We start from the raw sequence: 26,897 nt of genomic DNA on the forward strand, positions 1-26,897 counted from the left end.
TAAAAATCTCTGTTCTTGGCTTGTGTTTTTCAGGGACAAGAACTACTGGAAGAGCTCTTTCAAAGAATAGAGAACATAAGCAAGAACATTCCTCAAAAAATATACTCCAGCATTATTAAAACATGACTTCAAACACTTTACCCTTTGCAGTTTTTCTTTCTTGAGTCCTCTTAAGTTTCACCTAGATTTCTCCCAGATTTCTCCTAGATTAAAAAATTAAATCATGCTCCCATTTCTAGGGGATGTTAGGAAGGTGTGAGCACACAGCAGGCAGCAAGTGGCCTCCTGGCATGCTCTCCATTTCCCGGGCGTGCACAAAGAGCCAGAATTGTCTCTTTTACAATTTCCTCTACTCACTTCCTAAAACTGCTGGTCTGATAACTCACAGTCAATTCACTGCAAATTCATAATCTCCCAACTGGTCAGGTATCATTTAAGAATTAACTCCTATTAAGCAAATTAAAGCCCCATATCATCAGTGCCAGAAGAAAAAAATTGCTTAGATCAAAAAAGCTCTCTAAGAACACTGAGTCCAGCCATTCCCCAGCAGTGCTGAGGCCACCAGTAGCCCATGTCTCCAAGTGCCACATCCCCACAGCTTTTAAATCTTTCCAGGGATGGCAACTCCACCACTGTGCAGCCTGTGCCAGGGTTTAACAGCACTTTCACTCAAGATATTTTCCCAATATCTGGTGTAAACCTTCCCCAGCATATCTTGAGACCATGTCCTCTTGTCCTGTTCCTGTTCACCTGGAGCAGAGCCTGACTCTAACCCGGCACCACCCTCCTGTCAGGGGGTTGTAGAGAGCCAGAAGGTCCCCCCTGAGCCTCCTTTTCTCCAGTGTGAGCCCCTTAGCTCCCTCACCATACCTAATAACTCTTGTGTGCCAGACCCCTCTCCAAGCTCCACTGATTGTCATTGGACACATTCCAGCACCTCAATATCTTTCAGAGGCCTTCAACAATTGTCATTGAAATAATTACCTTGTCCTATAAACAACTTCTGCAGCCTGACTCAAGATTGCCACTAGGTTGGTTTTTGTTTTGTTTTGTTTTTTTTGTGGTGTTCAGATGCACAGATGTCAATGCATCCCTTTACTCAATTGGAAATATTTTGGTGGCTTGCACAGAAACTCTCAGATGTTCTGTTATTGTTGTGGGCAAAAAAACCTCAAGCAATAAGGAAGCAATTAATCTAATTAGAACGCTTTACTTACTTTTATTTTTCTTTCCTTTTTTCTTTTTAATTATTTCCAACTTAGATATCAACAACATATTTCAGCATTTATCTGGCAGTGAGAAATGCCACCTATGGGCTGAACTGGCCATTGATGCCCTACAAGCTGCCAGCCAGCCCTGAGCATCTGAACCCCCTGGCTGCCATGGCCCACGTGGGTGGCACTGCTGCATGTGAGCATCCCCAGGACCCAAACACCAGCATAAGATGCTGTACATGAAGCCCACAGAGCACCTTCCACCCACCAATGTGGAGCTGGTTTGACATCCTTTGTTTTTCAGGGTGTTTCAGACCAGGGTGAGCACAAGACAAGCTGCTCAGCATGTCTGCAGAACAAGCCCCAGGCCCGCCACAATCAGGACCACCACAAAAGCACCAGAACCCTCTTGTCTTAATCCTCCTGCTATAGCTGCTTGATTTAAAATTGTATTTATTATCCATACCACAGTGGTATTTGGGGCAGGGGGAAACAGATTTAATTAATTAGACATCACAAAATCCTTAAGTAAAAGATGCTATGTAAATGCAAATTGTTATTATACATGCTTTGCACCAAAATATGTTTACCATAGTTAAATTCAACATTTAAATCCACAGCCAAACTCCCAACAGAGTCAGGCTGTACATCATCAAAAGAGGCAGTTAATAGCCTGGGTCTTAGTGGGGTACAAGTGCCCTCATTTGCTTTCTCAAATGCACTTCTTCTTTAATGGCAAGATAAGAATTCATAAAAATGGAAAAATTCAACAGTGTCGCAGTTAGACTCTGTCTTCTCATTAAGAATGACACTTTTGTTTTTCAGATTGGCTGCTGTGGAAACAGGAGTTCATGTGGCCTTTTTTCAAATCTTTAACATGGCAGATCCTATTGTGAGTGGTGGATAGATTATTAGAAAATGCATCTGCACTTTTCTCTGTTAAATGTAGAAACTAAGCTGTAACTCTTAGCCTAATGCTTCACTAGAAACCTTCCATCTACCAACACCAATCTACACTTCAAAACAGTCCTGGAAAAGTTAAAGTTTAAACATGTTTAAACACAGATCAACATTTCCAGGTAGGGACAGGTTATATGACCAAAACATAACCTAAGAAGAAGACTTTTTAGTTTTGCTATTACAACTGGGCAACAACAATGACAACAACAAAACCCCAAAGCATTTTCCAGAAAAAAACTGTAATGTTAACAAATCCAAATCTTTTCTTTACTTTCCTCAAAACCATGCTGATTTGAGGACAAAGATGGGAGGAAAGAAAAAAAGAGAGGGAGAAGGAATTGTGAAAAAGTTATATTATTCTTTATTTCAGAGACCTGAAACAGGAAGTACAAGTTAAAACAACTTTTCATGGAAAAAATGCAATATTTTTTAAAATTTAAATCAAACTCATTGAAATCCTTTCAGTTAGTTGGTGAAAGCACAGCTGTAAAACTGCTGCTGACTATCAGCTGGATAACAATTCTCCCCAGGATCTTAGGGTGATCCTTCTTTCTCTCTCCAGGGCAGGTCCATCCCACTTACACAGGTCCAGCTTAAACTAAGCACTCCTCATTCCCTCAATAGTCATTGGACAGAAACATGCACATCCTGATGAGAATCCCTAATCTTAAATGTAGAAATTCTTTGGACAAGTCACCTTCTGTGGGTGTTTTCTCCTTTCCACCTGGAGATCTTGCTACAGGGATGACTAACCATGGACCTCCTAAACAGTGAGACATGAGCCAAGAGAGTCCACTGCTGTGTCACTGTGAGAATCAAATATATGCACGTAACCAAGGGGGTAAAATCCACAGCTGAATTGTAAAGAGTAGCTTTATTCCATCACCGTGCTGGCAGTACAGGGGCAAATACACCGCTAAGTTTTCACCTTAGCAGGGGCAAAAAGTGTGTGGGCCGTTCCCAGCCTCACATATCAACAGGCCTGTGCAACACTTCACAATGCTGTAAATTTTCTCTGTTCTTTTATGATCTCTGCTTTTATCTCTCTCCCAAGACAGGGAACTCAAGAATGTCTGAGAGAGGGCCTCCAACTCTCCATAAGCACCTATGATATCTCTACACAAAAATTCTACTTCTCAGAAAAGACAGAGGCTAAAGAGCATAATTTATGTTTTCCCACACTGCTATTCTCCAGGCCTTGGCATTTCCAGATGCAAAGTCACTTAAACTATCATCCTCCTCACTAAATCTTCTTTTCGCAACACTTCCATCACTCTTAAAATACAAAGTAGTAAATGCTGCTTGTTTAAGGAAAAAATAGTGTTTCCTAATGAAACCAAGTTTCTCATTGTGGTAGCAAGATCTGGATTTAGACGTGAATTCATGACAATAAACAACCTACAACTGCTGAATGAGCTAGATAGGAGATTCTTGGGTTCATTTTTTTTTGACTACAGTAATATACGTATCAAAATAAACATCCTCTTTCTCCCCCAGGATCTGTCACCAGCAGATTTCACAATGCTTTTCCCATCATTATTAGGGCACCTTTTTACTTCTTGTTAATGGAATACTAATGCTGTATCACATTTTTGGACCTCTAAAATAATAGCAGTCTTCACTGTAAACTTCAGGTGTGCATGAAAGAGAGAAAAGTTCTGTTTCATTATGTATTCCTCAAAGGCATCTATTGGGAGCTTTTTTGCCTCTAAATGTCACAATATTGTTTCAGTCAGACAAAATAAAAATACTTAGGTGTCTCAGATGACCATCAAAAATGGTCCACGAAAGACAGATCAAATAAGGCTCAAGACAGAGGAAAAACATTCCTTCCTTGGCTCCTGCCAGCACTAGGTTCAGAGAGCAGAGTTAAACTTTAGTCTTCAGCACAGCAAAACTAAAAATTAAAGAGAAGGTGGAACTTGGAAAGAACTTGTGACTTTGTTCTGATGTGGGATGAATACCCAGAATCCAGCCAAGTCCTGGCACAGAAAGGCAGCCTTTCCTTTCTTTGTGGGCCAAAGGGTGACAACATTCCATCTCACCTATGGTTAAATATTCTACACAGCTCACCACATACTATTAAGACTGAACTCTTAATTTTTCTTGCATACCCCTAAGACACCTAATTTCCAAAGCCATAAAAAGAAACAGGGCAGATTTCAAGATGTTTACACAACAAGTATCCTCTCTTCTGCTTGCACTCTCACGGCCATTACCAGAGGAACACAGCCCAATCTTCATCAGAGAGGTTCAGTCAGGTCACAGTCCCATGGAAAGAGTTTGAAGGCTGCTATCTTTTCCTGGTCACTAGAAAGCAGCAGGACAAGATGAAATGGCCTCAAGTTGCACCAGGGGAGGCTTAGATTGGATATCAGGGAAATTTTCTGCACTGAAAGGGCTGTCAGGCACTGAAATAGACTGTCCACAGCAGTGATGTCCCTGGAGGGATTTAAATGACATGTAGGCATTTGGAGACATTGCTAACCATAGACTTGGCAGTGCTGGATTAGTGGTTGGACTTCATGATCTTGGAGACCTTTCCCAACCTAAATGACTCTCTGACTGAAAAATGGAAAAAGATGCAAAGATGCAAAACCACTGTCTCCAAAAAATAAACAAAAGCAAAACATCTATATTTTCCTTCCATGTTTTGTGGTATCTCTAAAATGTTCCCTTAAACTCATGTACAAAAAGCAAAATAAATTGTGAGAAAGCTTCCTTACCCACCCTACCCCATTTCCCTGCCCAGTCTGGTAGAGGCAGACCCTCAGAAGGTACCAGTGGTCCCAGTAACATGGACTGCAGGCTGTCCTAGAGCCACCCTGGGTGCAATCCCACCAAAGAAACAATGACACACAGCTCCTACCCAGAAGCATGGAAGCACAGAGCCAACCACAGAAACATAGGGCAGCAGAGATTAGAAAGCAACTCTGGAGTTCACCCAGCCCAACTAACTTGGTTATGCAAAAAAATAGGTGTTGAGTCCAAATTCAATACCCAAGCTCTAGCCTGTTGAGTCAGGGGTGTTTCCCCAGACCCTTCCAGCCAAAGGCTGGTTTCTAGGATTGCCCAGCTGAATCTTTCATCCACAGACTGAAAAAGATCTGTTATCACTCTTCTGGAAGTGATATGCATCCTATTGCAACTTGTTTTCTTGTTAAAAAAACAAGAAATCCTTTTGGATTACATTGAGCTAAGTGCTGAAATATATTAGTGTTTAATCGTGGCAAGAGATCAGCGTGAGATTTTAGAGTAGTGGGTTCTTTCCTCCTGTTGAAGGCATCAGAAGTCATAACTGGCAGCAAACACTTTGATTTTGGCACAGTGTCCAGTCCAATTGCAGTTCCACCAGCTCATGCATAGCTTCAGAAGAGACCAATAATACCTTCCATTCAACAAAACCTGGCAAAACAGTGGCTCATAAATTGCAGTTACATCATGATGGCACAAAGTAGCATGAAGACTCAGGGATGAGTCTGAGCAGTCTTGAAGAAAAATAAGTTGAGAGGCCAACTGAGCACTGCATGTCATCACAGAACAGTACCAAGAAATATCTTGTCTTTTGGCCAGCATTTATCCCATTTTTGCAACTGTGTTCCCTAACTACAAAATCTGAACATTATTTCAGGAGTATGGATTGCTAAACATATCCCTGCTATCTGCATTAGCCACAGATCTGTGCCATCTATGAATAACTAACTACCTGGCACAATATACTGCACCAAAGATGTTTGGATACATCTGCAGTAATGAAAAGGTCAGGCTGATCTTTCACAGAATGGAGGATTCTGCTTGAACTATGTTCAGTTCCGATTCACATCTGGGATCACCTGTGTCTGGTGGCAGAGTGCAGCAATGCCAGCCAGAGCAGGTAACTAGGATGACAGCCATCAAGAATGTCTCTCCTTCTTCATACCTCCAAATAATAAACTGACTCTGATCCTGCTCTTGTTTTCTTTTCCTCACTTTTTGATGTGCATACAAAATAGGCAGCAAGGTCCATGGATTTGGCTCTCCAGAACCACTGTCTACCAGGCTGACCACAAAAAGAAGCAAGGAACATAACACTCTAAGCTGCAGCTGCAAGTTTGAATGCAGAGGGTAAGACATAACTTGTCCATGCTTGGCAGTCTTGGTCTCTCCCTGCGTAAGAGGAAAAGCAGATGAGCCAAGGGTGATAAGAGATGCACCCCAGGATGGAAGAAGACCAGGCTCCTCTACTCCAGCATTTGCTAGACAAAAAGCCCACTGACAAACCTTTGCTCTGTGACACTTCTTTTAATAGTGTTATAGAGTTCCTATCAGACCCAGTCCACTAAATGGTGCTTCTCTGCCCCTGGGTGAGGTGAGGCTGGTTCACAGCCACTCCTGGCTCTAGCAAAACATACTGACTCTGCTGCTGGACACAGCCAGGCTGCTGCAGATTCATCAATCCACTTCCAGTACAGTATTGGAGAGCCACATAAAGATATCAGTTTAACATGGCTTTGTCCTCTCAAAGTGACACCAACCACGCTGAAATCAGCAAGTCAAAGCAGGGAAAACGCATCTGGAGGTAATTAGTAACAATCACAGGCTGCTTGGGAACTGCTGACAACAGCAGCAATGTACCGGGGCTATGTCATTGGCTTGAAAAAGGAGAGAGCACTTACAGGATGTGGCAGCATGCAGTGATTGAAGGGGTTTTTTAAACTTACTGTTTAATATGGCACAAAAAGAGTGAAAAGAAAGCAAGTGGTTCTCTACTCAGAGATTTCACTGGTGATCCACAACACAACAGAGGTGGTGGATGAAGCGATACTGAGAGCTGTGACTACCTTTCTCCTTAGCAGCAAGCACTGGCATGAACGCCAGTGCCTAAGCAATCCTTTAATTTTCAAGATCTATCCCCTTTGTTTGGATCTGCCAACTGGCTAAGAGAGAGAAATATTACATTTTCTACCAAAAACTGCACAGAGGATCTTTGCCATCTTAAATCTCAACCTTGCTTTGCCACCCACACCACAACATGATAACAAGAGCAATGAAGAGTTGTAATTGTAGTTCTGTTCTCAGACTTATTCCCATTAAATTCTTTTATAATCTCACAGATTTAAGACTAACAGCATGAACTAGATTAAGTTCTCTTCACGTATGGTAGCCCAGACTATTCCAGAATGTCTCATAACAAATGATTAAGCTTGAACAGCAGATACAGCTATAAAAAGGACATAAGTGTTCCTGGCTCAGACTCTTGGTTTTCATATTTCAAGTTATTTACCCAATTTTCAGCCCTACAAATAGCTCCATTCTGTGTTGAAACATTATGCAGATGCGTTCACAGCTCTGCTCCACACACACAACTGGAAGAGTTCCCAGCAGAAGAGATGTTTCCCACCAGTGCTGCTCTGGATACCACAAGTCACTTGAGAGTGTTTTAAGCAGCTCTCGGTCTCATGACACTGAAGCTGTTACAAAATTGTTTAGAATCTCTACTGTCAACATGGAAGTGAGATCGACCTCAAGGCACTAACACCATCAAACTCAGACTTTGGACATTTCCTGGACTTTTATCCAATTAACCCTCACTTTTACAGTGGAAAGCACACTACCTAGCATGCTAAAACATGTCCCCAAAGCTTTCAGTATCATTCTCTGAGTTTGTTCACTTACATTACAGGACAGCCTGTATGAAACAAGGAAGAGTGGAAACACTAAAAAAAAAAAAAAAAAAAAAAGAGAGAGGAAATTAAAAGCAATGCAACTTCCTGAATGTCAAGAAAAGAACAGAGGTACAGCTGGCCATTCCTCCTCCACTGAGGAGCAGTACACATGGAAAATGCCATCATGGATCTATGAGAATTAGGCCCTTCTGAACTGAGGAGAGCCAAGTACCAGGAGGTGGTACTGGCAAGATTTCTTGCTTGAGTAAGGGCCTTACCACTGAAGTGGGGCTGATACAAAGCAGATCCTCCAGGGATTGTTACCTTATTGATTGCCTGTCATTCCCTGCCCATCCCAGACACAAAACACTAAATGAATCACTGGATTTTACCACAGCTTTGGTCAGACCATAGACCACAAAGAAAGCTGAGCAGACAGTGAGAAGTAGTATGAGAAGGCAGAGTAGGTGGTGTGCTTGCAGACGTTTATCGGACCTTGCACTCATAACCACTGTTGTGCACCATTTCCCAGCTCCCGATTTTCAGAGATACCTGCCACAGATGAAAATCCCATGGCAATATGTACCTTATGTTTACAAGGGAAATAGGGTCAATAAATGTGTCTCCTTTTCCAAATTCCCTGTCCCACCAAAGAAGCAGGCTGCGGAAAGAGTTGTGACTGAAAAGATGACTTATATTTTAGGAGAAAATAGAGAAATGGACCACCAAGTGTATTGTAATGGACATGCCTTGCACATTACAAAGTGTAGCTTACTACTGAATCCTTCCTGCTCCTGACAACCTGCAAATCCCTTTCAGCTCCTCAGGAAGCCTCAGAGTAGTGAGCATGATTCAGGCCTATGATACAGGCCCAGAACATGATGGGGATTTCTGTGCGCTTCCAGAGCATGACCAGCACAAAACAATTCCTATGACTATTAAAAAATAATATGAAAGTATAGCAGGTAGACAACTCCAAAAATATATCAGAAGTCATAGGTTATAGAAGAGTTCTGATATGCACATGTAAATCTACGTTTTGTGAATGCTGTTGATAGAAAACTCTACAGCACTGTCAAATTAAAGATATAAATGCCCAGTGTCTTGAAAAATGTGTTCTGTTGTAGCTGTCACTGACATATTTAAGGCTAAGGGCAGATTTTTTTTCTAGAACCCGCTGTTCATAAAGCCTGCTCCATGTTTTTGAGGAAAACTAGCTAATTTTAACATTTGGAACTTTTGCTCAAGTGTAGATAACATCACGGGGAGAAGCTCTGTGAAATCCATGTCGAACTCTGCAGCATCACCTCTGTAGTAGGTTTTACTCTAACAAATGTGGTCAATCAGCTCACAACACTCTAAGGAAGTAGCAATGTGAGACATGTGAGTGTGCTTAAACCAGTGTAAAAAAAGACGTGGTGCTGATGTAGCAGTCATAACAGCTCTTGACTGAACCTCATTTTGGCCAGGTGTAAATCCTGGATGAGCAGTCCCTTAGAAGATGACAGAAGCTGCAGTTAGGTCACACCAAAGCCTTCTTTTCTCCAGACTGAAAAATTCAAATTCTCTCAGCTTTCCTCATAGCAGAGGTTTTCCAGCCCTCTCATCAACTAGGATGCTTCCTCTGGCCTGGCTCCAGTAGCTCCAGCTCCTTCCTGTGCTGGGCGCCAGGGCTGGGGCAGCTCTGCAGTGGGGTCTCAGCTGAGGGGGCAGAGGGGCAGAATCCCCCCTGCCCTGCTGCCCACACTGGGGGGTCAGGCCAACAAAGGGAGGTTTCTGGGTCCCAGCACTCATGGCCTGGGCAGAGCCAGTTCTCACCCACCAGCACCAGCAAAAGTCCTTCCCCCAGGGCTGCTCCCAGTCTGTTTGTCCCCTGCCTGGATGTCTTGGGTTATGTACCAAGACACTGGATGAATCCTGGGAGTAGCCCCAGCCCAGGTGCAGCATCAGCATCTGGCCTTTTTAAACCTCATGAGATTCCCATGGCCCCCTTCCAGACCTTTTCCAAGTCCCACTTGGACAGCCCTATCTTTTAGGGGTGTTACTGCACTCTCAGCTTGGTGTCACTTGCAAATCTGCTGAGGGTGCCCCTGATCCCTCTGTCTGTGTCACTGATGAAGATATTAGATAACACTGGTTCCAGCACAGACTCCTGATGAACATATATATATCTGTACCAATGCTCTATCTCCTTACATCTTACAAGCCACATGCCTCCAGAAGTTCCTCTTTCTGTTCATCTATCCACTCCTAGACACCTTTCTTATCCATGAGTCCAACACTCAAACCAACTATTCAGAACCAGACAGGTATTAAAGAAGTCTCACCCCTCCCACTTCAAGGTACACATGGATTTCTTTAACTCTCCACTCTCTTTTGAATCCTTCACAACTTTGTCAAGAAAAGCTGAGGATTGATGCTGTACTGGGTTAAAACAATTTTGTGACAACACTTGTTTTCAAAACTTCTCCTCTGCCAGATGAGATTGTAAGGCTTTAAAGACATAGTGACACTTTACAAAAACCAGTATAATCTTCCTTTGTAGCTACAAAATAAAGCATTACATCCAATCTTTGTGTAAACAGGGAAAATCCAATGAAATTTGCACCAATTAGACACAGCAGTAACACACAGAGCTAACATTCATATGAAACACAGAGCCTTAAATTTTAAAAGCCCTTCTTTTTTTCTGATTTGCACAACTAATTTGGGACACAATTTAATAATTTGGTTACCATTTGGCCAATTTTCTTGCAAGCAATGTGGTCAGTCACAAATAAATAAGTGACCAAAGCATTTATGAGACTCAATCTGTTCCTTAACTCTTGCTCTACACCTGCTGAATAAATGCAAATGATTTGGCATTTCTTGAACAGTTTTTGCTTTTCATTTAAATGCTCAACTTCAGAAACCGTATAAAATGAACTTCCAAAATTCAGGCTAGTTTGAACTGTCATAAACACTCCATCCAGCCAAATGTACCAGGTGCCTTTATGAAAAATGATCACCAAAGCCCAAAAGCAGAGGCAAGCATTCGGCTTTTAAGTGATGCGGTGGTATTCAGAATGTACTTTTGGGGTGGAGGTGTGTAGGATTGCATTTCCACACCCCAGCAGGTGCTTCTATATAAGGGAAAGAGTTTCAGCTTACCTCTGAACATGTAAGGAAGTTCAACTAGAATTTTCTATAGCCTGCTCATTGTAATTGGCTCAGTGTCAGCACAGAGGCACTGATTGGGCTTTGGGAGTGTACCTCAAAGTCTGTTGCCAATCTCATTGGGCAAGGTGCCAAATAGCCCACCTACCTCATTCAATATTTAAGAAAGAGCACAAAAGAACTTACAAGCCTTTTTGGACTGCCTACATCAGTGTCAGTGTTCTCTGCACTGTGTTCAACTTATGTTTCTTTGTTCAATAATGTTTTTTATTTTTGTCATTATTAAACCCTTTTATTTTACAAAGCATGTCCAGAGAAGTTGTCTCACTATTATTAAGCCATTTTGAGAAGTGCTGGACACCCTCAAGGACTTGGTAAATCTTCATGTGGCTCATTCCACTCTGGCCACATGCTAAAGATTTTATCAGAGGGGCACATCCTTTCCTGAAAAAGAGAGATGGATTCTCCATCTGTCGGCTACAAACACAAACGATTTACACAAACCATGCAGCTGACTTTCAACAAGAGCTCCTATGAAATGACATTCAAAAAGATTTTTTGAGCAAATGAGTCCACATCTGACACAATTCTTCCATAAAGGTCCTCATCATGCAATATGAAGGTACAGACAATGCACATTACTTATCAGTGTTTGAAAATCATTTACCTGTGACAATAGGATAGGACTGAGGCCCAGGAACACTTGCTCCCAAATCTGCAGAAGTAGGGCTGGTTATATTGGCCTTCATGTCATCCAATCCACCAGCTAGTGAGGCCATGGCTGAATATTCAGTTGCCTGGAAAAAGAAACAAAAGACATTTTAGTTGCAATAAATTTACTAATCAAGAGCCTTTTTTTTGCATGTGCCAATAGAAAGTAGATGCAATACAGAACTCAAAAATCCATTGTTAAGCCAGTGTTAAAGGCAATAACCTTTTACACTGGGCTTTTCAACATTAAGAGTGTTAAATAAGCGGGTCTGTGCTCATCACCAGTGTTCACAAAGAAAACCAAAATAGGTTTTTCTTCTAAAACCAAAGCTTAACTCATTAATATGTAATAGGGTTTTCCTGAAAGAGGAAAATTTGTAGATTACCTGCCAAGTGGAAGCTACTTTCTTGTTAGGGAAAAATGTTCATGCCTCTTAACCTCCACATTCTCCACATTTTAGTGTTGGCACTTGACGGGACATGCACTAGTGAGAATGTGGGAACAGGTTTTCCTGTTTCCCTTTTCTTGAGAATGTTGCATTTCTTTATCATCTCACAAGAAAGAAAAGGTATGTACATATAAGAGTTTGCTTAATGGATGCATTTGTAGCTAACTGTTTCTAATTCCAATTATTTAAAAATAAGTTACCTGACTGTGGTAAGGACATTTCTAAATAATTTCTTGATCTCGTTATCTGAAAGAGGCTATAGTAAGCAAGTACAGATCCTCAGAAATCAGAGTATTTGTATCTTATAACCCTGTTTAAATCTCTATAGCTACAGCATTCTACAGCTTGATGAGGCCAATGCATGCATTTAAAGAATGTATATACATAGCACAAACCTTATCTTCATTTGCCCTTTTTCAATGATTTCTTATTATCAGGATCATTCCCACAAATCTTGGAGGTTTTCTTTCAAAGTTCTGTGTTCCCTGCTATCTGCCCTTTGAGTTTTAATCCCTTATTTGTGAGATGGCAGTCATGCCCATATGAGCTGGAGATTGACTTCAAATATGGAACTGCAATGGGAAAAGGTAAACTGAACAGCGGCCACTGTGATACCAATCCCTAATGAATTCCTGAAGAATTCAGGAGAAGTCAGTGCAGAAGCTGTGCAGAGATGAAGAAAGGCAGATGAATCCAGGATCACATGGAGGTTTTTTTTAGCAACCAAAACAAAACTCAGAAAAGCACCGAATCCCAGACTGGTTTGGATTGGAAGGTACCTTTAAGACCAACTTATCCTACCCTCTACCACAGGCAGGGACACCTTCCACTGGACCAGGTTGTTCAAGGCCCCATCCAACTAGGCCATTGAACAGTTCCAAGGATGTGACATCAAAATAACTTTTTTCCTTTTTTTAGGGAGACAGAAGCTGACCTGAGTGAATACATCCTTCTCCCTCCCAGAAGTTTCTCTGAGAACCCATCACCCAAGCTGGTGCTTGCCACTAACTCAGCACTTTGGCCAGGAATATATGCTGGTGTCTCTGTAGCTCAGTCAAACAGAAGTTAATTTACATGGACAATTCTGTATTGACAGTTCTCTGTAATAAATATGTTTTTTCTGCAGACACCACTTGCACGAGGCAGGAGTACAGCCTGTCACCTTGAAGGACTCTCCATAAAAACCTCTTGTGGATGAGCATGTAAAATACATTTTATCAAGGACCAGCTGCTGCCCACCTTTGTCATACACCCAGCCCATGCATCAGAGTCCTCTGACTTGTCTCCTAGGATCCTACATAACCTTTGCATTAAAGTTGTACTGTTCCTAAGTTCTTTCAGCTCATGCCTCCTCCAACACCCTCTATGCCCTCATTTTTGCCTTGCTGTCATGCACCGAGGCCTTTTTGTCTACCGCCACTGCCTCAGAGACACCCACACCTCTGACTCATCCCCACTTCTGCTCCTGGGAGAGGACAGCCCTGGGAACCTCCCTCCTCTGCAGAGGATGTCAATAATGGTCCCAGCCTTCCTCGTTCCTAGAAGTGTAATCAAAGCTCCTTCTTCTCATCTGGCATCACACCACAATGCATTTCTCAGCCTTCCCACACCGTTCCATGTTTTCCTGAGTCTCCAACCCCCCTTTCCCCTATGCAGGGTACATGCGCATATGGCGGCACTGCAAGATTTTTTCTTTCCCCAAAACCCTAATTTGACAAAATATCAGAGAAACAATAGCCCTGCAGAGACATCTCATGCAGCTGGTGATGCACAAGCATGGATGAGCTGGCAGCACAGCAAAGGAGAAACCTGTCCTTGTGTGCTGCTGTTTGATATTTCTAGGTATCTCTATATTTTTTGGTATCTCTATAAGAGCACACACAAATACCTGTGGAAGGATGCCTGATTTCACTCATGTTGCTCTATGAAAGCCATAACTGCACCATAACAAGACTCTCTGGATCCTCCCATGGGGCACTGATGCACCACCCCCAGGCAGAGAGTGAATGGGGCTTCCCAATTACAAAGTGAGAGCTGCACACCTGTTTTTTGGGAGGAAGAATCCATCTGGAATGGGACCCCTGCCACAGGCTGGGTCACATGAAGGGACTGAGGAAGGAGGTGCACATCCCAAACTACAAACCCAACTGAAACCAGCCTGAGCCCTCAACTGCAGTTCTCAGACATGGGAATGCATAACTCCACAGCTTGCTTCCCTTCAGGAGGCCAGGGAATTGACCCTGGGAAGAACACGACCAGAGTAAAGACTTTTAACTGTAGCGACCTGGAAGCACCATGCCAATGAGCCGTGAGTAGCCCTTTCAGCTTGGAGACACTGACCCGTTGTAGTGTCCAGCATGCAGCAACCAGAGTGTAGCATAACCTGGCAAGGGTCACAACAGAGGTAGCCCATGCTCTTCTATGTCACTGCACCATAGTAAGTTGACGCAATATGCAGTGGTGCAGTCCCAAACCATGGAATGACATCTGCAGACTGGAGGGACTGGAAACATTATGGTTGCTCAGCACAGAGCAGATGGAGAACCCATAGCCAAGCAGCACTGTGGTAGAAATTAGTTGAAGATGTGCAAAATTGAGATTTGGGGTCCTTTCCTGCTTTTGGTCCCAATAACTTCCTGCAGACAGGAGCTGTGTGTCTTTTGCAATGGCCCAGCAACTTTTCCAAGAGGTAAGAACAGCAGGATTTTAAGGGATTTTCCATCTACTTTGCTGTGCCCAGATCCCTCCTTGCAACCACCATCAGCTGAACACTAGCAGCTACACAGAGCAAGCACTGACCACTGTTTCCAGCACCGAGGCAGAGAAAGTGCAGGCTGAGGGGCAGCTCTTCTGATTGCTGACTCCCCTCTCATCACACAGTTCATGTGGAGGAGCAACCCTCTCACATTACATCCACCTCTGCAGTTACAGTTTACACTGCAAAGCAGCAGAGCCAGGGCTAGCACTGGGCTGGCACAGTGACAGTGACCAGCACTTGCCTGTGGGCAGAAAAAGGAACAAAATGCTGCCAACGGCAAGGTGCTGCAGGGAGGTGATGGTCAGCAGAGGTATCTTCTGGCCTCCAAGGAGTGGGGCATCAGGGGTGCAGAACAGAAGAGCCTTCACCCTAAAACCAGACCATGGGTGAAGTCTGCAACTCTCCTCACCCCCATGGAGGGGCCAGGAGAGTCCAGAAACCCCCTGAAAAAGCATAAACCTCTCTGACACAGTGGGCTCACAGTGTTGGTTGTTGAACCACCCATGAGGGGTACAGTGGCATCCCCTCTTCCCATTCCCATTCTCTCCCTTTCAGGCATTCCATCTGGAGAGGAAAGGAAGCCTCAGGGGAAGGCAGCACTCATGAAGCAAACCCTCACGCCATGGCCTCCCTGAGATCCTCCTGCTGAACCCCTCCTGCCAGCCCTTCCCAAGAGCTTCTCCAGCTGATTGGGGTGAGAGCAGCAGAAGGGATGTCAGACTTGGCTCCTGCACTGGTGAGCTGGCACTGCTGCTGGTGAGAAACAGCCTGGAATGACCATCATGGCCAGGGGTCCGTTCTCGTGCAGCAGGAAGCCTGACCTTCTGCTTGGTAGGTGAAAAAGCAAGAGACGGGTGTTCATTACCCTAGAAATTACCTGAAAAATGACTGCCTGCGGTTGTACCACGCACTGTCTCATCAGCATGGAGCACCACTGCCATAGCATGGAGGAGAGAAAACACAGACATGTGAAACGAGGAATATATAAAAGAGAGACTGAGAAGGACAAACTGAAAGGAGGGGCTAGACCAGATCTCGTGTTCCCCTGCTCTATCCTACTCTGCTCTGGCTCAGCTCTGGCAGAGGGAGCTGGGGGGAGTGGCTGCAGTGGTGAGGAGAGGAGTAATCTCTGTGAGCTCTGTCAGCACAACTTCTCTTGAAGCAGTAGGGTCTGCACAGTCCCTCCCCATTACACTTCTCTGCAAAGTGCAAGTGAGAAGGTTTCTGCTCTATGTAAAATTTTGAATCCACGTCCATTACAAAAGCTTTATTTCTAACTATTAATCCCCTTGGAGTGGTGGATGTGATAGGCAGATGGAAAGGAAAAAGGGTGCATGAGGGTTTCACGACTGTTTTCAAACCCACTGCACTACAGCAAAGCAGAGAGGCAGACCACAACCACCTTCACCCTGCACTTTTTCTGGTGAAGATGCCTGAGTGTAACACACTGAAAAGTCAACCCACCCTACGTGTAAAGAAATTGTCTCTTTGAGATTACTTGGGATTTTATCCTGAAGTGTCAGGAAAAAATGGACACATAGTAGGGAACAAGAGTGTTTCCCAGTCTGAAACAGCCTGGTTCTTTTGCCAGTGTGGAAATCTCAGGGAGCTAACAGAGGCTGAAATGAGCCCTGCAGCAGTGCTTTGACCCATGAGGTGGGGGACAAATGTATCTCCTTTCTGCCCCATCCCTTTTGTGAGGCACAGACCTCACCATGCTGCTGAAGAGACTGCACCAAGCAAAGGCAGAAAAGAGCTGTGTGCTGCACAGGGCAAATGGCCATTAAAATGAACCAGCTGGGGTCCACTGGGATTTGCACATGTTGCTTTTTGCATCTACTATATTTTCCAAATCAGAACACCAGGCAGGCATGAAATAACACCTTCTGTGTTCTCCTGCCACTGGCACAGCTTCCCTGCGGCCCATGATGCTGCTCAGGATGCAGCAGCAGCAACAGCAGCAGCTCAACAGGAGCTCAGACCATCAGTGCAAGGTGCCAGCTTGGAGCTTCAGGGCTTAGTGTGCCTCCTCACTGACTATGTGCTCTGCCTTCCTTCCTGACAGAGATGGTGCATCAAGAGCCTTCATTGCCAAAAAAACCCACTGAGGTTCCTGAAAGGCACAGTGTTGTCCTCCAGATCACATCCACCACACTCCCTGCTCCCTGCTCACCCCTGATGGCAGCAAGCCAGACCTCGCACCAAATATCTCCAAGTTATCACATCTTAATATTTTAAATTTAATTAATAAATAGAGGCAAAAGTGGCACATGCCAGGCAGGCTGTCCACAGAAACCCTCAGCCTGACAAAGGGAAAAAAATTTGTAACATTAGACATGGTTCAAAGAGTTTAATCCGAAGCAGCTCTAATTAATCTCCCCAGGCTTTCACAAACCCAGCACTGCTTGCAGCTGCACAGTCACCACTGCTGCTCTGCCTGGAATTTCATGGGAATGGAAAACCCAGCCTAATGCCCTCCTCCTCAGCCACCCATGATATGGGAGGGAAAGACTCCTGGAAACCTATACATCAAAGTCTCACGACTGCTGCCTGCAAGCCACCACCCCATTTAATAATTTACATTATATTCCCTGCCCTGGCCACTGCTGAAAACCAATCCTACTTTGGAGCAAATGCTATTTACACACCTAATTGGGGCCAAACCCTTGTTGCTCTTTGTTTTCAGCCACTTCGGGCTCATCGCTGTCTCACAGAATGTGGAAGTTTGATTTCAGTGGTACAACCTTTCCCCCTCTGTTTAAACTGAGTGTTTCTGAACCTCCCTTTCACAATACATATATGTTTATAAAAAGTTAACAGCTGTGCTTCATTTTAGCCCAAATCCAATTAGGATTGTACACATCCCCAGACATTCCTTTGAAGGCAGTGAGAATTAGCTTGTGCACCCTGCCATGAACACATTTACCCTCATACTTCAAAATAACTGACCTGTTTTTGACCCAATCTTCACATTATCTGCATATGGGAAATGATATACCATTTTACATTTCCACAGTGCAATTCATAAGTGGGTGCAGCTATTCTCAGATTTTCCGAAGGGACACCTAAATCCAATCTAAATGCCTAGAATTTACCTGTTGTTTTTCTTTTATACATATAAATAGCTGCATTTCCATTCACTCTTTGTTTCTCATTTTCATTTTGTTCTAATATCTGCATGTAAATGTCTGAAAATAGCATCTGTAATTGAAGATTATGAAGTATAGCCAGCTCCTGACAGGCTGCTAAGGAAGATGGATTATCCTCATTTTTCTGTAAATTTTGTCAATTTTAGAATTCATAAGCTATCAACACTGATCAAAATGTGACTGCACAGCTGTGTCAAAGCGGACGGCGCAGCATCGGCGCAGCTCCGAGGACAGCTCTCCCCAGCCACTCAGCCAGAGGCACACACTGCAGGAATCCTTCCCAGCTGCTTGCGGTATCTCCCTCCCAATCACACTGCCCCCTCAACCCCTGCAAAAAAAAAAAAAAAAATCAAATAAATAAGTAAATTGAAAGTACGCAAATTCTCTGGTGCGCCAATTCAGATCACAAAGCACAATTTATAGCATGTTCTCTCTTTTTATTTATCCCTAAGTAGTAAACACGATTTCCATTCAGGGGGTTTGTTATGTTCCACTCCTACCAGACAATCACAGCACACTTGAGGCAATTGTTTAGCCTCTTCCTCTCAATTTTCCCATTACTGGGAGTAAGTACTGTTGGGACTCTTTAATAGCCCGACTGCAGCCCATATCAATAACAGATGAGGTTTAATCGTCCAACACAAAAATTATTTAGGCTCAGTAAGGACATTCAATGTCATTTGCATAATGGCATTTCTATCCTGAGCACCTAACCCATCGTGCATAAACAAGACCCTGGGACCATAAATAATAATAAATCATGACGTCCATGCTCCTCTTGCTGTAATAGGAGCCTCTCTATGTAGAAATTATTTCAGCAGGAAACGGGCACTATAATTTTAAAGACATGTGGAATTGCACAGGCCAGTAAATCACACCCATGCGCACAGTCACACACATGCACGTGCCAGTGAGGCTGCTCATAGTGAGCAGCAAAACCCCATGAAGCAGCAGCACAGAACACTGCCCATGCTGGCTGCGGGAAATGTTTTTAATATTGTTTCTTAGTCAGAGGTAGCAGGCTGAACAAAAGCAATGCCTGAGTACTGTGTGCAGTGCCTGGGCATGTGCTCGATGGACCTGTCAGTCTGCCAAATCCCTGCTGGGCAATCCCTCATGCCTGCTGTCCTTGCATCACTGGGAGGTTCTGGTGGGAAGAGAGCAGAGACCTGCAGATGCTCAGATGGGTGTTTTCCAAGCAAGCCCTTCATGGGCCATTGCAGTCCCCAATGCCCAGCAAGGGCAAAAATGGCCAGTGGCCTCTCTCAGAATCATGAATCATTGAGGATGAAAAGCCCTCCCTAAGGTCACTGAGTCCAACAGTTAACACTGCCAAGGCCACCACTAAACTGTGTCCTCAAGAGCCACAAACTTCCAGTGGTTTTCAAAGAGAAGCTTCTACCAATACCGTGTAAGGCCAGCCCAGGAGAGGTAAATGTACACAATGAGTTGAGGTGGCTTTCTAGAGTTCCAGCTTCATCTGGCTGCTGATGAATGCCTAGATGAACAGAAACATCAATGCCACCACAGCGACAAAGCCAAACTCTGCACCAGGATTTGCTAGTTTCAACAGCACGTATTTGCCCTCAACAACTCTAGCATCTCTCTGTATAATACAAACGTTGCTGTGTCTCCTGCAGGACAGAAGATGATAGGATGACTCACCCAAGCCTCCACCCACTCTCATCAACACTGCCTAATCCTGCAGAGGCTCTTTCTTTCTGTCTCCATGCCAGAGCCTCCCAGTTCAGTTTACTGAGAAAAGCAGAAACAAAATCAAAACAGATTTTGCAGGAGCTCGCTCCCAGTTCCAGCACTGCAACAGCTGTACCTGCATCTGCCCTAACTCCCTCCAATTTCTTCTCTCCAATCCTCCTCTCTCCAGCCTTCCTCCTCCTCCCAGGGCAGCCCACTCCCACTTTCCCCACAGACTTAAATGAGGCATTCCTTTTCTTCTCCCCTTTTCTGCCCTCTTGCCAGCACCTGCTCTCACCCAGCACCAACTGAATTCTCTCAGCAGCCTCCACCATCCTATGTACAATGCTAAAAAGGAGGCACCTAATCAAAGTAAAGCACAGGACACACAACTGAAATAATGTGTAGCACAACCCGCCCTGGTGGAAAAGCAGTTTACTTTTTGTAAACCCAGCACAAAGTTTAGGCTTTCATGCCTCTATTTGCTACAAGATATTGTTAAAATACGCTGTTTCAGGACAGGAACTGGACATTTCCCCCTCAACACTAACAATTTCAGCCAGAGGAGGAGGGAAAAGGTACAATTCTCCATGATGGTGGCTCCTCTGCTTCCACTGAAGCACTAAGCATAACTGTGCAGAGAGAAAAACACAACCCTCAGCACAGTAAAGTATTCCTTATGGAAAAATATGAATCAGAAACGTGAATGCACACTGAGAGTGTGTGAGGCTGGCACCAATATTGCCAGATATTCAATCCAACCCACCTCCTGACACTTGAGAAGTCTTGTGCAAATTTTCGGGAACAGTTGGTATTTATGTGATGCATGAACTACCCAAAGGTGTTTCACAAACACCATCTGAGACTCTTGTCATGGGCTTTTTTTTTTTTTTTTGTATCATATTAAGCGTTGTGTACAATAAACTGGTCTCAAAGTGGTGTGATTACCAAAACAGCAGTTTACCAGGGTCCAAGCCTCATGGGTAGCCAAAGCCCCTGTAATCACTCCACTTTTACACAGGAGAAAGCCAGTAGAGAAAACTGCAGAGTTTGCTGTTTTGTGGCATGTTGCGAAGTCCAAGCTGAACAAATCCATGTGAAGTCATAAACTCTTGTATTTCAAAGCCAAACACCAAGTGACACACATTCTTCATTTTCCAAAAGACTTTTGCTTTTCCTGTTGGTGCCCCTTGGAGTCTGGTGATCCTGTGAAGGTGAAGAGCCTTCTGCCTTCCATTTTTGGGGTGGAAACTTGCCCTACAATGCTGAATTCCCCATCATATCCCCAATATGGTACTGATCGTATTAAAAAAAAAAAAAAAAACCTAAAAAAACCCCCACATTAAACAAAACCCCCGTCATTTTCCAAAGCTTTTCTTTCACTTCTTCACCTGCACCTGAACCAGAATGGTAAAGAGCCACAATATTGCATGCCAGTTTTCATTACAGTGAAATGGAAAAGCCAAAAATCTTAAAGGTCTTTCCTAATCTAAATGATTGTATGGTCCTGTGTTGGGGAGGTAGGAAATATAGGAAAAGGTAGGATATTTGGGAAAAAATATTACAAAAAGGTTTCTAAATCATTGGAACAAGCTGCCCAGGGAAGTGGTAGAGTCACTATCCCTGGAAGTGTTCAAAAAATGTGGGTATGGGCAAGGACATGGTTTAATGATGAATATCGTAGTGGTGCTGAGCTGACAGTTGGATTTGATCCTAAAGGTCTTTTCCAACCTTAAAAATTCTGTGATTCTATAAGTGCAAATGTTGTTTTCAGAAGCATTATGCAGCACTTTCTGATTACATGCCCTTGGAGGCATGGGATTAGAAAGGCAGCAGGAACTGAACAAACTCTGTGCACTTACAGCACGCAAAGTGACTGACTTGGATATTTTAACCAGAGTGTTTTGTCCTGAAAACAAAAAGTGTCAGGATGGCTGCTGAGAATATGGAGTGAGGGAGATGCTCCTTGCCCTTCATGCATGCTGCAGGCATGCCTCATGCAAATGGAGGCCCTGGGCAAGGGAACATCAGGGGAGTGATGCAGCTCTTGCTTTGATGTGACATTCACCAAGGATGACTAGGCACAGAACCCCACTCATCTCGTGGGGTAATCTTGAGCTGTTTTTCCCCCTTGCTAATTATCTGAGGCCTACTGACAACCAAGTCTGACCAACAACAGGTCCAGAGTGTGAAGGATTCAAGACAAGGTGCTGGAGACGGAGGAGGACAGCATTCCTCACCTCAGAGACACACACTCTCTCTGCCCTATCTGTCCATGGGGCAGGGAAATGGGGTCCCACTTCAGAAATATATCTACGAACACCAGAGATTGTCTGCATATTGATATAAAAAATTAAGCAAATCAGAGACAAGATGACCAGTCAGGGTACCTATAGGGTGCTGGTTCCACGTAAAGAGATTGTGTCTGATGACACACAGAACCTTTTGCTGCTGGACGCCTGACTATCATGATAGGCTTTGGTGACGGACCCTCTATACAGAAAAATCATCAAAGATGGCAGGTTTTGATGAAGCATTGTAGAATTGCATTTTATGGAAATGGTATGCTCTGGCTCACCCCTGGAAAATGTACGGTTTATCTCAAGTCTGTACCCTCCCTGCAGTATCATGTATCTGTAACTATTGGCTGAAGAATCTTACCATGCCCACTTTGAACCTCCCTGTTAAGAGTGCAAACGGAGAGGGCTCGCCCTCTTTGCCCCTCTTTGCTAGGGAGGTCTCCGGAGGCTCCCCTTCCCTCTCCCCTTCCCTCTCTCCCCTTCCCTTCCCCCTCTCCCTCAGTGACCATGCTGCCTTCCCGGGGTAAAACTCCAAATAAATCCTCATCTCATCAGCACCGCACCAGCTGTCTGGAGTCTCTTTGCTTGGCTGCATGCGAATACCCATGACCCTAGGACGCGGGGGGCTCCTGGGGAACCCTCCCCAGGGTCCCCCCTAAATCTAAATTACAACAAAGCATTTCAGTTTTTATCAAAACATCTTCTGTTGGGAAGACAGGTTTAGCCAAGCACAGTGGTGTCGTAATAATCACTATCCTGCTGCTAAAACTGTAGAACACACCTGGACACCACACATGCACTGGAGCATCACCACAAGCAAACAGCATCAGGCAACCGAAGGGAACTCACCACTGCTATCACCTGAGCATCTCTTCCACCCCAAAAGCTACTCCAGTTCTTATGCCAGAGAGATATTTGGGATTATATTTTCAAAATTTCATCTCCAGTCACAAGAACCAGCAAAGAACCACTTGAACAAAAACATAGACATGGGGGCTGTGCAGTCAACAAAATCTCCCATTGTTACCAAGCCTCAAAGTTTGACAGTGCCTGAAAGCCATTCATCAGGTACATAATCTGATGATAATTTCTAGTGTAACGTAATTTAATTCATTACTTAATCCTTTGTTTCAATTATTTAGAGAGGTCCTAATAACCAGTGAAATACTCCAAGCCTAACAGAGCATCTGACAAGTGCAGTTCTTATGCCTGGCTTCACTCCATAGCTCTTACTCCAGGAATGTACTCATCACCTCCAGGACCTCGTTCTCCCTCAGCCCTTTGTGCCTGATTTATCTGGACTGGCTTGGACCTGAGGTCAGCCCTGAGCCTGAAGGGGATTTTACAGGAGAAACCCTTGCCTCTCCAGTGTTGCCCTTATTTCATTCCATTTTCAGGGTGAGAGGAGCAAAGCTGGTATCATGCCCCTACACGTTAATCTGTTCTCTTAATGCAGGAGTTCTCTCCTTTCAGAAGAGAGAACACCCGGTTTTGGGGTGTTTGTTTGTTTCTTTGTAAAATTCTGCTGCAAAAAAGATTTAAGCAGCCAGTATTCATATGAGCAGAGAGGAATTTTGAATTAGTCCCTTTTGTCTGGAAGTGGCTTAGCTCCACAATTGCTTTTTGTCATCATTCAGACGCTGGTGTAGGTTGTTTTGTTCAACCCCATACTAAAAAAAAAGGCAACCCAAAGCTATGGCATTCTTTTGAAAGCCCAACCTCTGCACGGAGCAAGTTTCTCAGACTCCTTGGTGCTGCATGCTAAACAACTCACTTTTCATTGTAGCCACACAAAGGTTTTCCTTAAACACATCGTAACAACTGGAATGAATAAAGTGGATGAGCAGCAAGGTAGTGGTATGACCCAGGTTAGAAGGAAGTTTCAGAGATCACTCAGAATAGGGCCAGCTATGGAGCCAGGCCATGCAGCTCAGGGGTTCATCTACAGAGTCTGCAGAACTTCAGATCCTGCAGAGCCTCTTCTGTGTCAGTTCATGCTCCCACTATGCACCTCCATGAAGAATTTGGCTCCTTCTGAGATGTTCTAGCACATCAAGTTCTTCAAGGGAGTGTACTCCCATCGTTGTCAATTATAAGGTGATGGACAGATTGAAAGAAAGCCCACAGAATGACTAAAATAACTGTGATTTGCAAACTGAGACTGGAAAATGTACTTGAAACTTGACAGAGCCTGTGGGATCCAGACATTTACTTAGGACTAAGTAGAGAAAGTCTTGTTCCATTCTTCAAATGGTGGTGCAAGCCTTTCACTTTTAACACAATCTGAATGGGCCAAGCACTAGTTAAATCAGCAGGTAAGTATGTTCATTCACAGAGTTGCCCTTCCTTCTCTTGTGTGGCTAACACAGACATAAGGAGGCCTGGTCAGTTTTGACATAACTGGCCAACTAGTGCTGTTACCTGACATTGTCTGATATTGGTGAAGGGCCTTGTTTAACTCTCTAAACTGAAAAAGAAAGAAATCATTTATTGCAAAACACACAATAAACAGAGGTGCCATTACTGAATGCCAGTTCCCAAATTTCAAAGAAATCTGAACACTTCTGTCAAGATAATAAGTGGGGCAAGCTTTTCTTAGATTTCCAACCTCTCTATCACACTTAGAAACCACAGAAAATCTTCTCGAGGAGATCACCTGCTGCCTTTGCAATATATTGTTTTCTATGTAGTCACTAAGCTGTGGCTGTAAAGCTGGTAGAAGGTGCTGAGGTGAAACTTGGTGTCTGGAAAAACATCCCCTTTCAGCATTACCCAACAGGAATGGTGGTATGGCTGCAATTTCCAAACATTTTCTTGAGGTGTTGTGGGTTAAGATTTTTTCCTTTTGTTTCTTTCTCATGGAATTTTGTCCCAACTGTTGCTAAGAGAGAATATTACTGGTATTTAAGAGATAAAAGAAATGGCCAAGGTGAGGGAGGGTGCAGCTGGCTGCTTTCTTACCTGGAAGGCGGGGGGGGGGGGAGTGGGGGAGGGGGGAGTTCTCTTTGGGAGGGCAGAGATACTGTGAGATTTTGGCAGGGGTGTGGGGGACTGGGCTCAGCTCCTCTCACTCTCTCACTCTGGATATTGGAGGGGAGATAGGCGCTGGTCACTGTGGGGAGAATTCACCACTGCCGTGAGGTTCTGTCTCCTACTGCCTTCTACTGTGAGTGGAGCTCTGCTCTTAGGAGTGGCCATTGCAATGGGACCTTATTAATGCCAAACCTCACTGAAAAAAATGGCATCAACTTGGGTGTCTCAGGGAAAACACAGGACCCCGAGCCCCTTTCCCCCCCAGAGAGCCTCTCCCAGCCGTGTTTGGGAGCCGGGCTGCCGCTGCCCAGCCCCGCCGCTCCTCTGCCTCTGCTCTGGGTTTTCCCTGCACTGTAACCCCACACCCGCTGCCTGTCCCGCGGCTCCTGCTACAGCTGAGGAGTTTCTGATACATTTCCTTTGCCACCCCGGGGGGTGCCCGTCTCTGCCGTCCCAGCTCACTCCGAGGTCCCTGCTGCAGCCCATTTGGCCATCCAGAGGGGCACTGACACCGGCTGTCCCTGGGGATTTGCAGAGGAAGCCGCTTTCCTCTCCCTCCCGCCGGCCCGCCCGCCATCACGGCCTGAGGGCGACGCGGCCGCGCTCGCGCCACAGCGCCCCCTGCAGGCCCGGGGGCTCAGGGCAGGGCCGTGCCCGGCCGGGAGCCAGCAGCGCCCCCTGCCGGCTGTGCCCGGAACTGCACCGGGGAAGGGGCCCCGCCCACAGAGGCTGTCAGCAGATTTTCTAGTTTTATTTGTGGTTTCTGCCACTATTGTTTGTTTGCCTTGTGATCTATATACATGCTAGTAAAGAACTGTTACTCCTTTTTTCATATCTTTGCCACTTAATTTCAACGTTATAGTAATTTGGAGGGAAAAAAGTCATATTTTTTCCATTCCAAGGGAGGTTTCCACTGTCCTTTGCAGACACCTGTCTTTCAAACCAAGGCACCAGACTCTCAGAGAAAAACCACATCACTCTTCTCCTCAGTAGCACTTTGTCCCTGAGGAGCTTCTAGAGCAGGGGAGATCTGGTCTGCCTTTGCCAGCTGCTGACCATGCCACATGTCACCAACGTTCCCTCTGCACAAGCCTGTGCACAATGTGAGGAGCCTGCCAGGGGGAGAAGAGATCCCCCCAGTTTATGCAGAGTAAAGAGAAAAGAGACAAGAACAAAGGAAATGCAGGAACACAAACCACAGCAAGGCTGGCCTGTCCTTTAACTTGTGAATTTGTATTTTTACATATATTCACATTTGAGAGCAGTCAGGAGGGAAAAGGGGGATGTTTAAAACCAGGAATACAATGCAATTCTCAAAGGAGCTTTCTACCCTGGTATTTTGGGATTCCTCCTCTTTGATGAATCAAAGGGAGGAGGAGGTGACGAGGAGTGCCCGTGTAGGAAAAGGACTCACATTTAGCAACCCTGGAGACAGAGATAGTCCCTAGACATGTGAGTTGGGAAAGCAGCCCAGCAACCCAATTGCTCAGACTAGGAGAGAAGCATCATTTGCATCAGCTCTGGCCATCACTGGGTCTTCCCTAATCCCATAACAGGCACTAGGAGAGCTCCAGTCTTTCAAATACACCCCGAAATTCCTGAAATGAGTGTGCTGTAACTCTTCCCCAGCTTAGTCCCATTGCATTGACTCCCGTCAAAGCAGGGTGTGTGCAGTGAAACCCCAGCTCTCTCCTCTACAAGCAGCTTCTCTTCAGCATGGTCATGCTCCCAAGGCATTGCATACTGCAGGAAATGCTCCCTGTCACGTTCTGGAAAAGTCTGCAGGAGAAATCCTGACCCTGAGCTGCCCATTACTTCTAGATAAAG

At 44.6% G+C, this 26,897-nt stretch overlaps 1 protein-coding gene across 1 annotated transcript in view; it reads right to left on the minus strand.

The window, feature by feature from the left end:
• The window catches only part of PAX5 (paired box 5), a 134,111-nt gene that overhangs the window by 48,426 nt on the left and 58,788 nt on the right, over nt 1–26,897 (minus strand). Inside the window, exon 7 of the mRNA XM_063423147.1 lies at nt 11,643–11,772. Within this exon, the coding sequence (XP_063279217.1) occupies nt 11,643–11,772 (130 nt within the window). The remainder of the gene's footprint in view (nt 1–11,642; nt 11,773–26,897) is intronic.

This window comes from Prinia subflava, chromosome Z, assembly GCF_021018805.1.
Source record: "Prinia subflava isolate CZ2003 ecotype Zambia chromosome Z, Cam_Psub_1.2, whole genome shotgun sequence".
In the NCBI taxonomy this organism is placed as follows: Eukaryota; Metazoa; Chordata; class Aves; order Passeriformes; family Cisticolidae; genus Prinia; species Prinia subflava.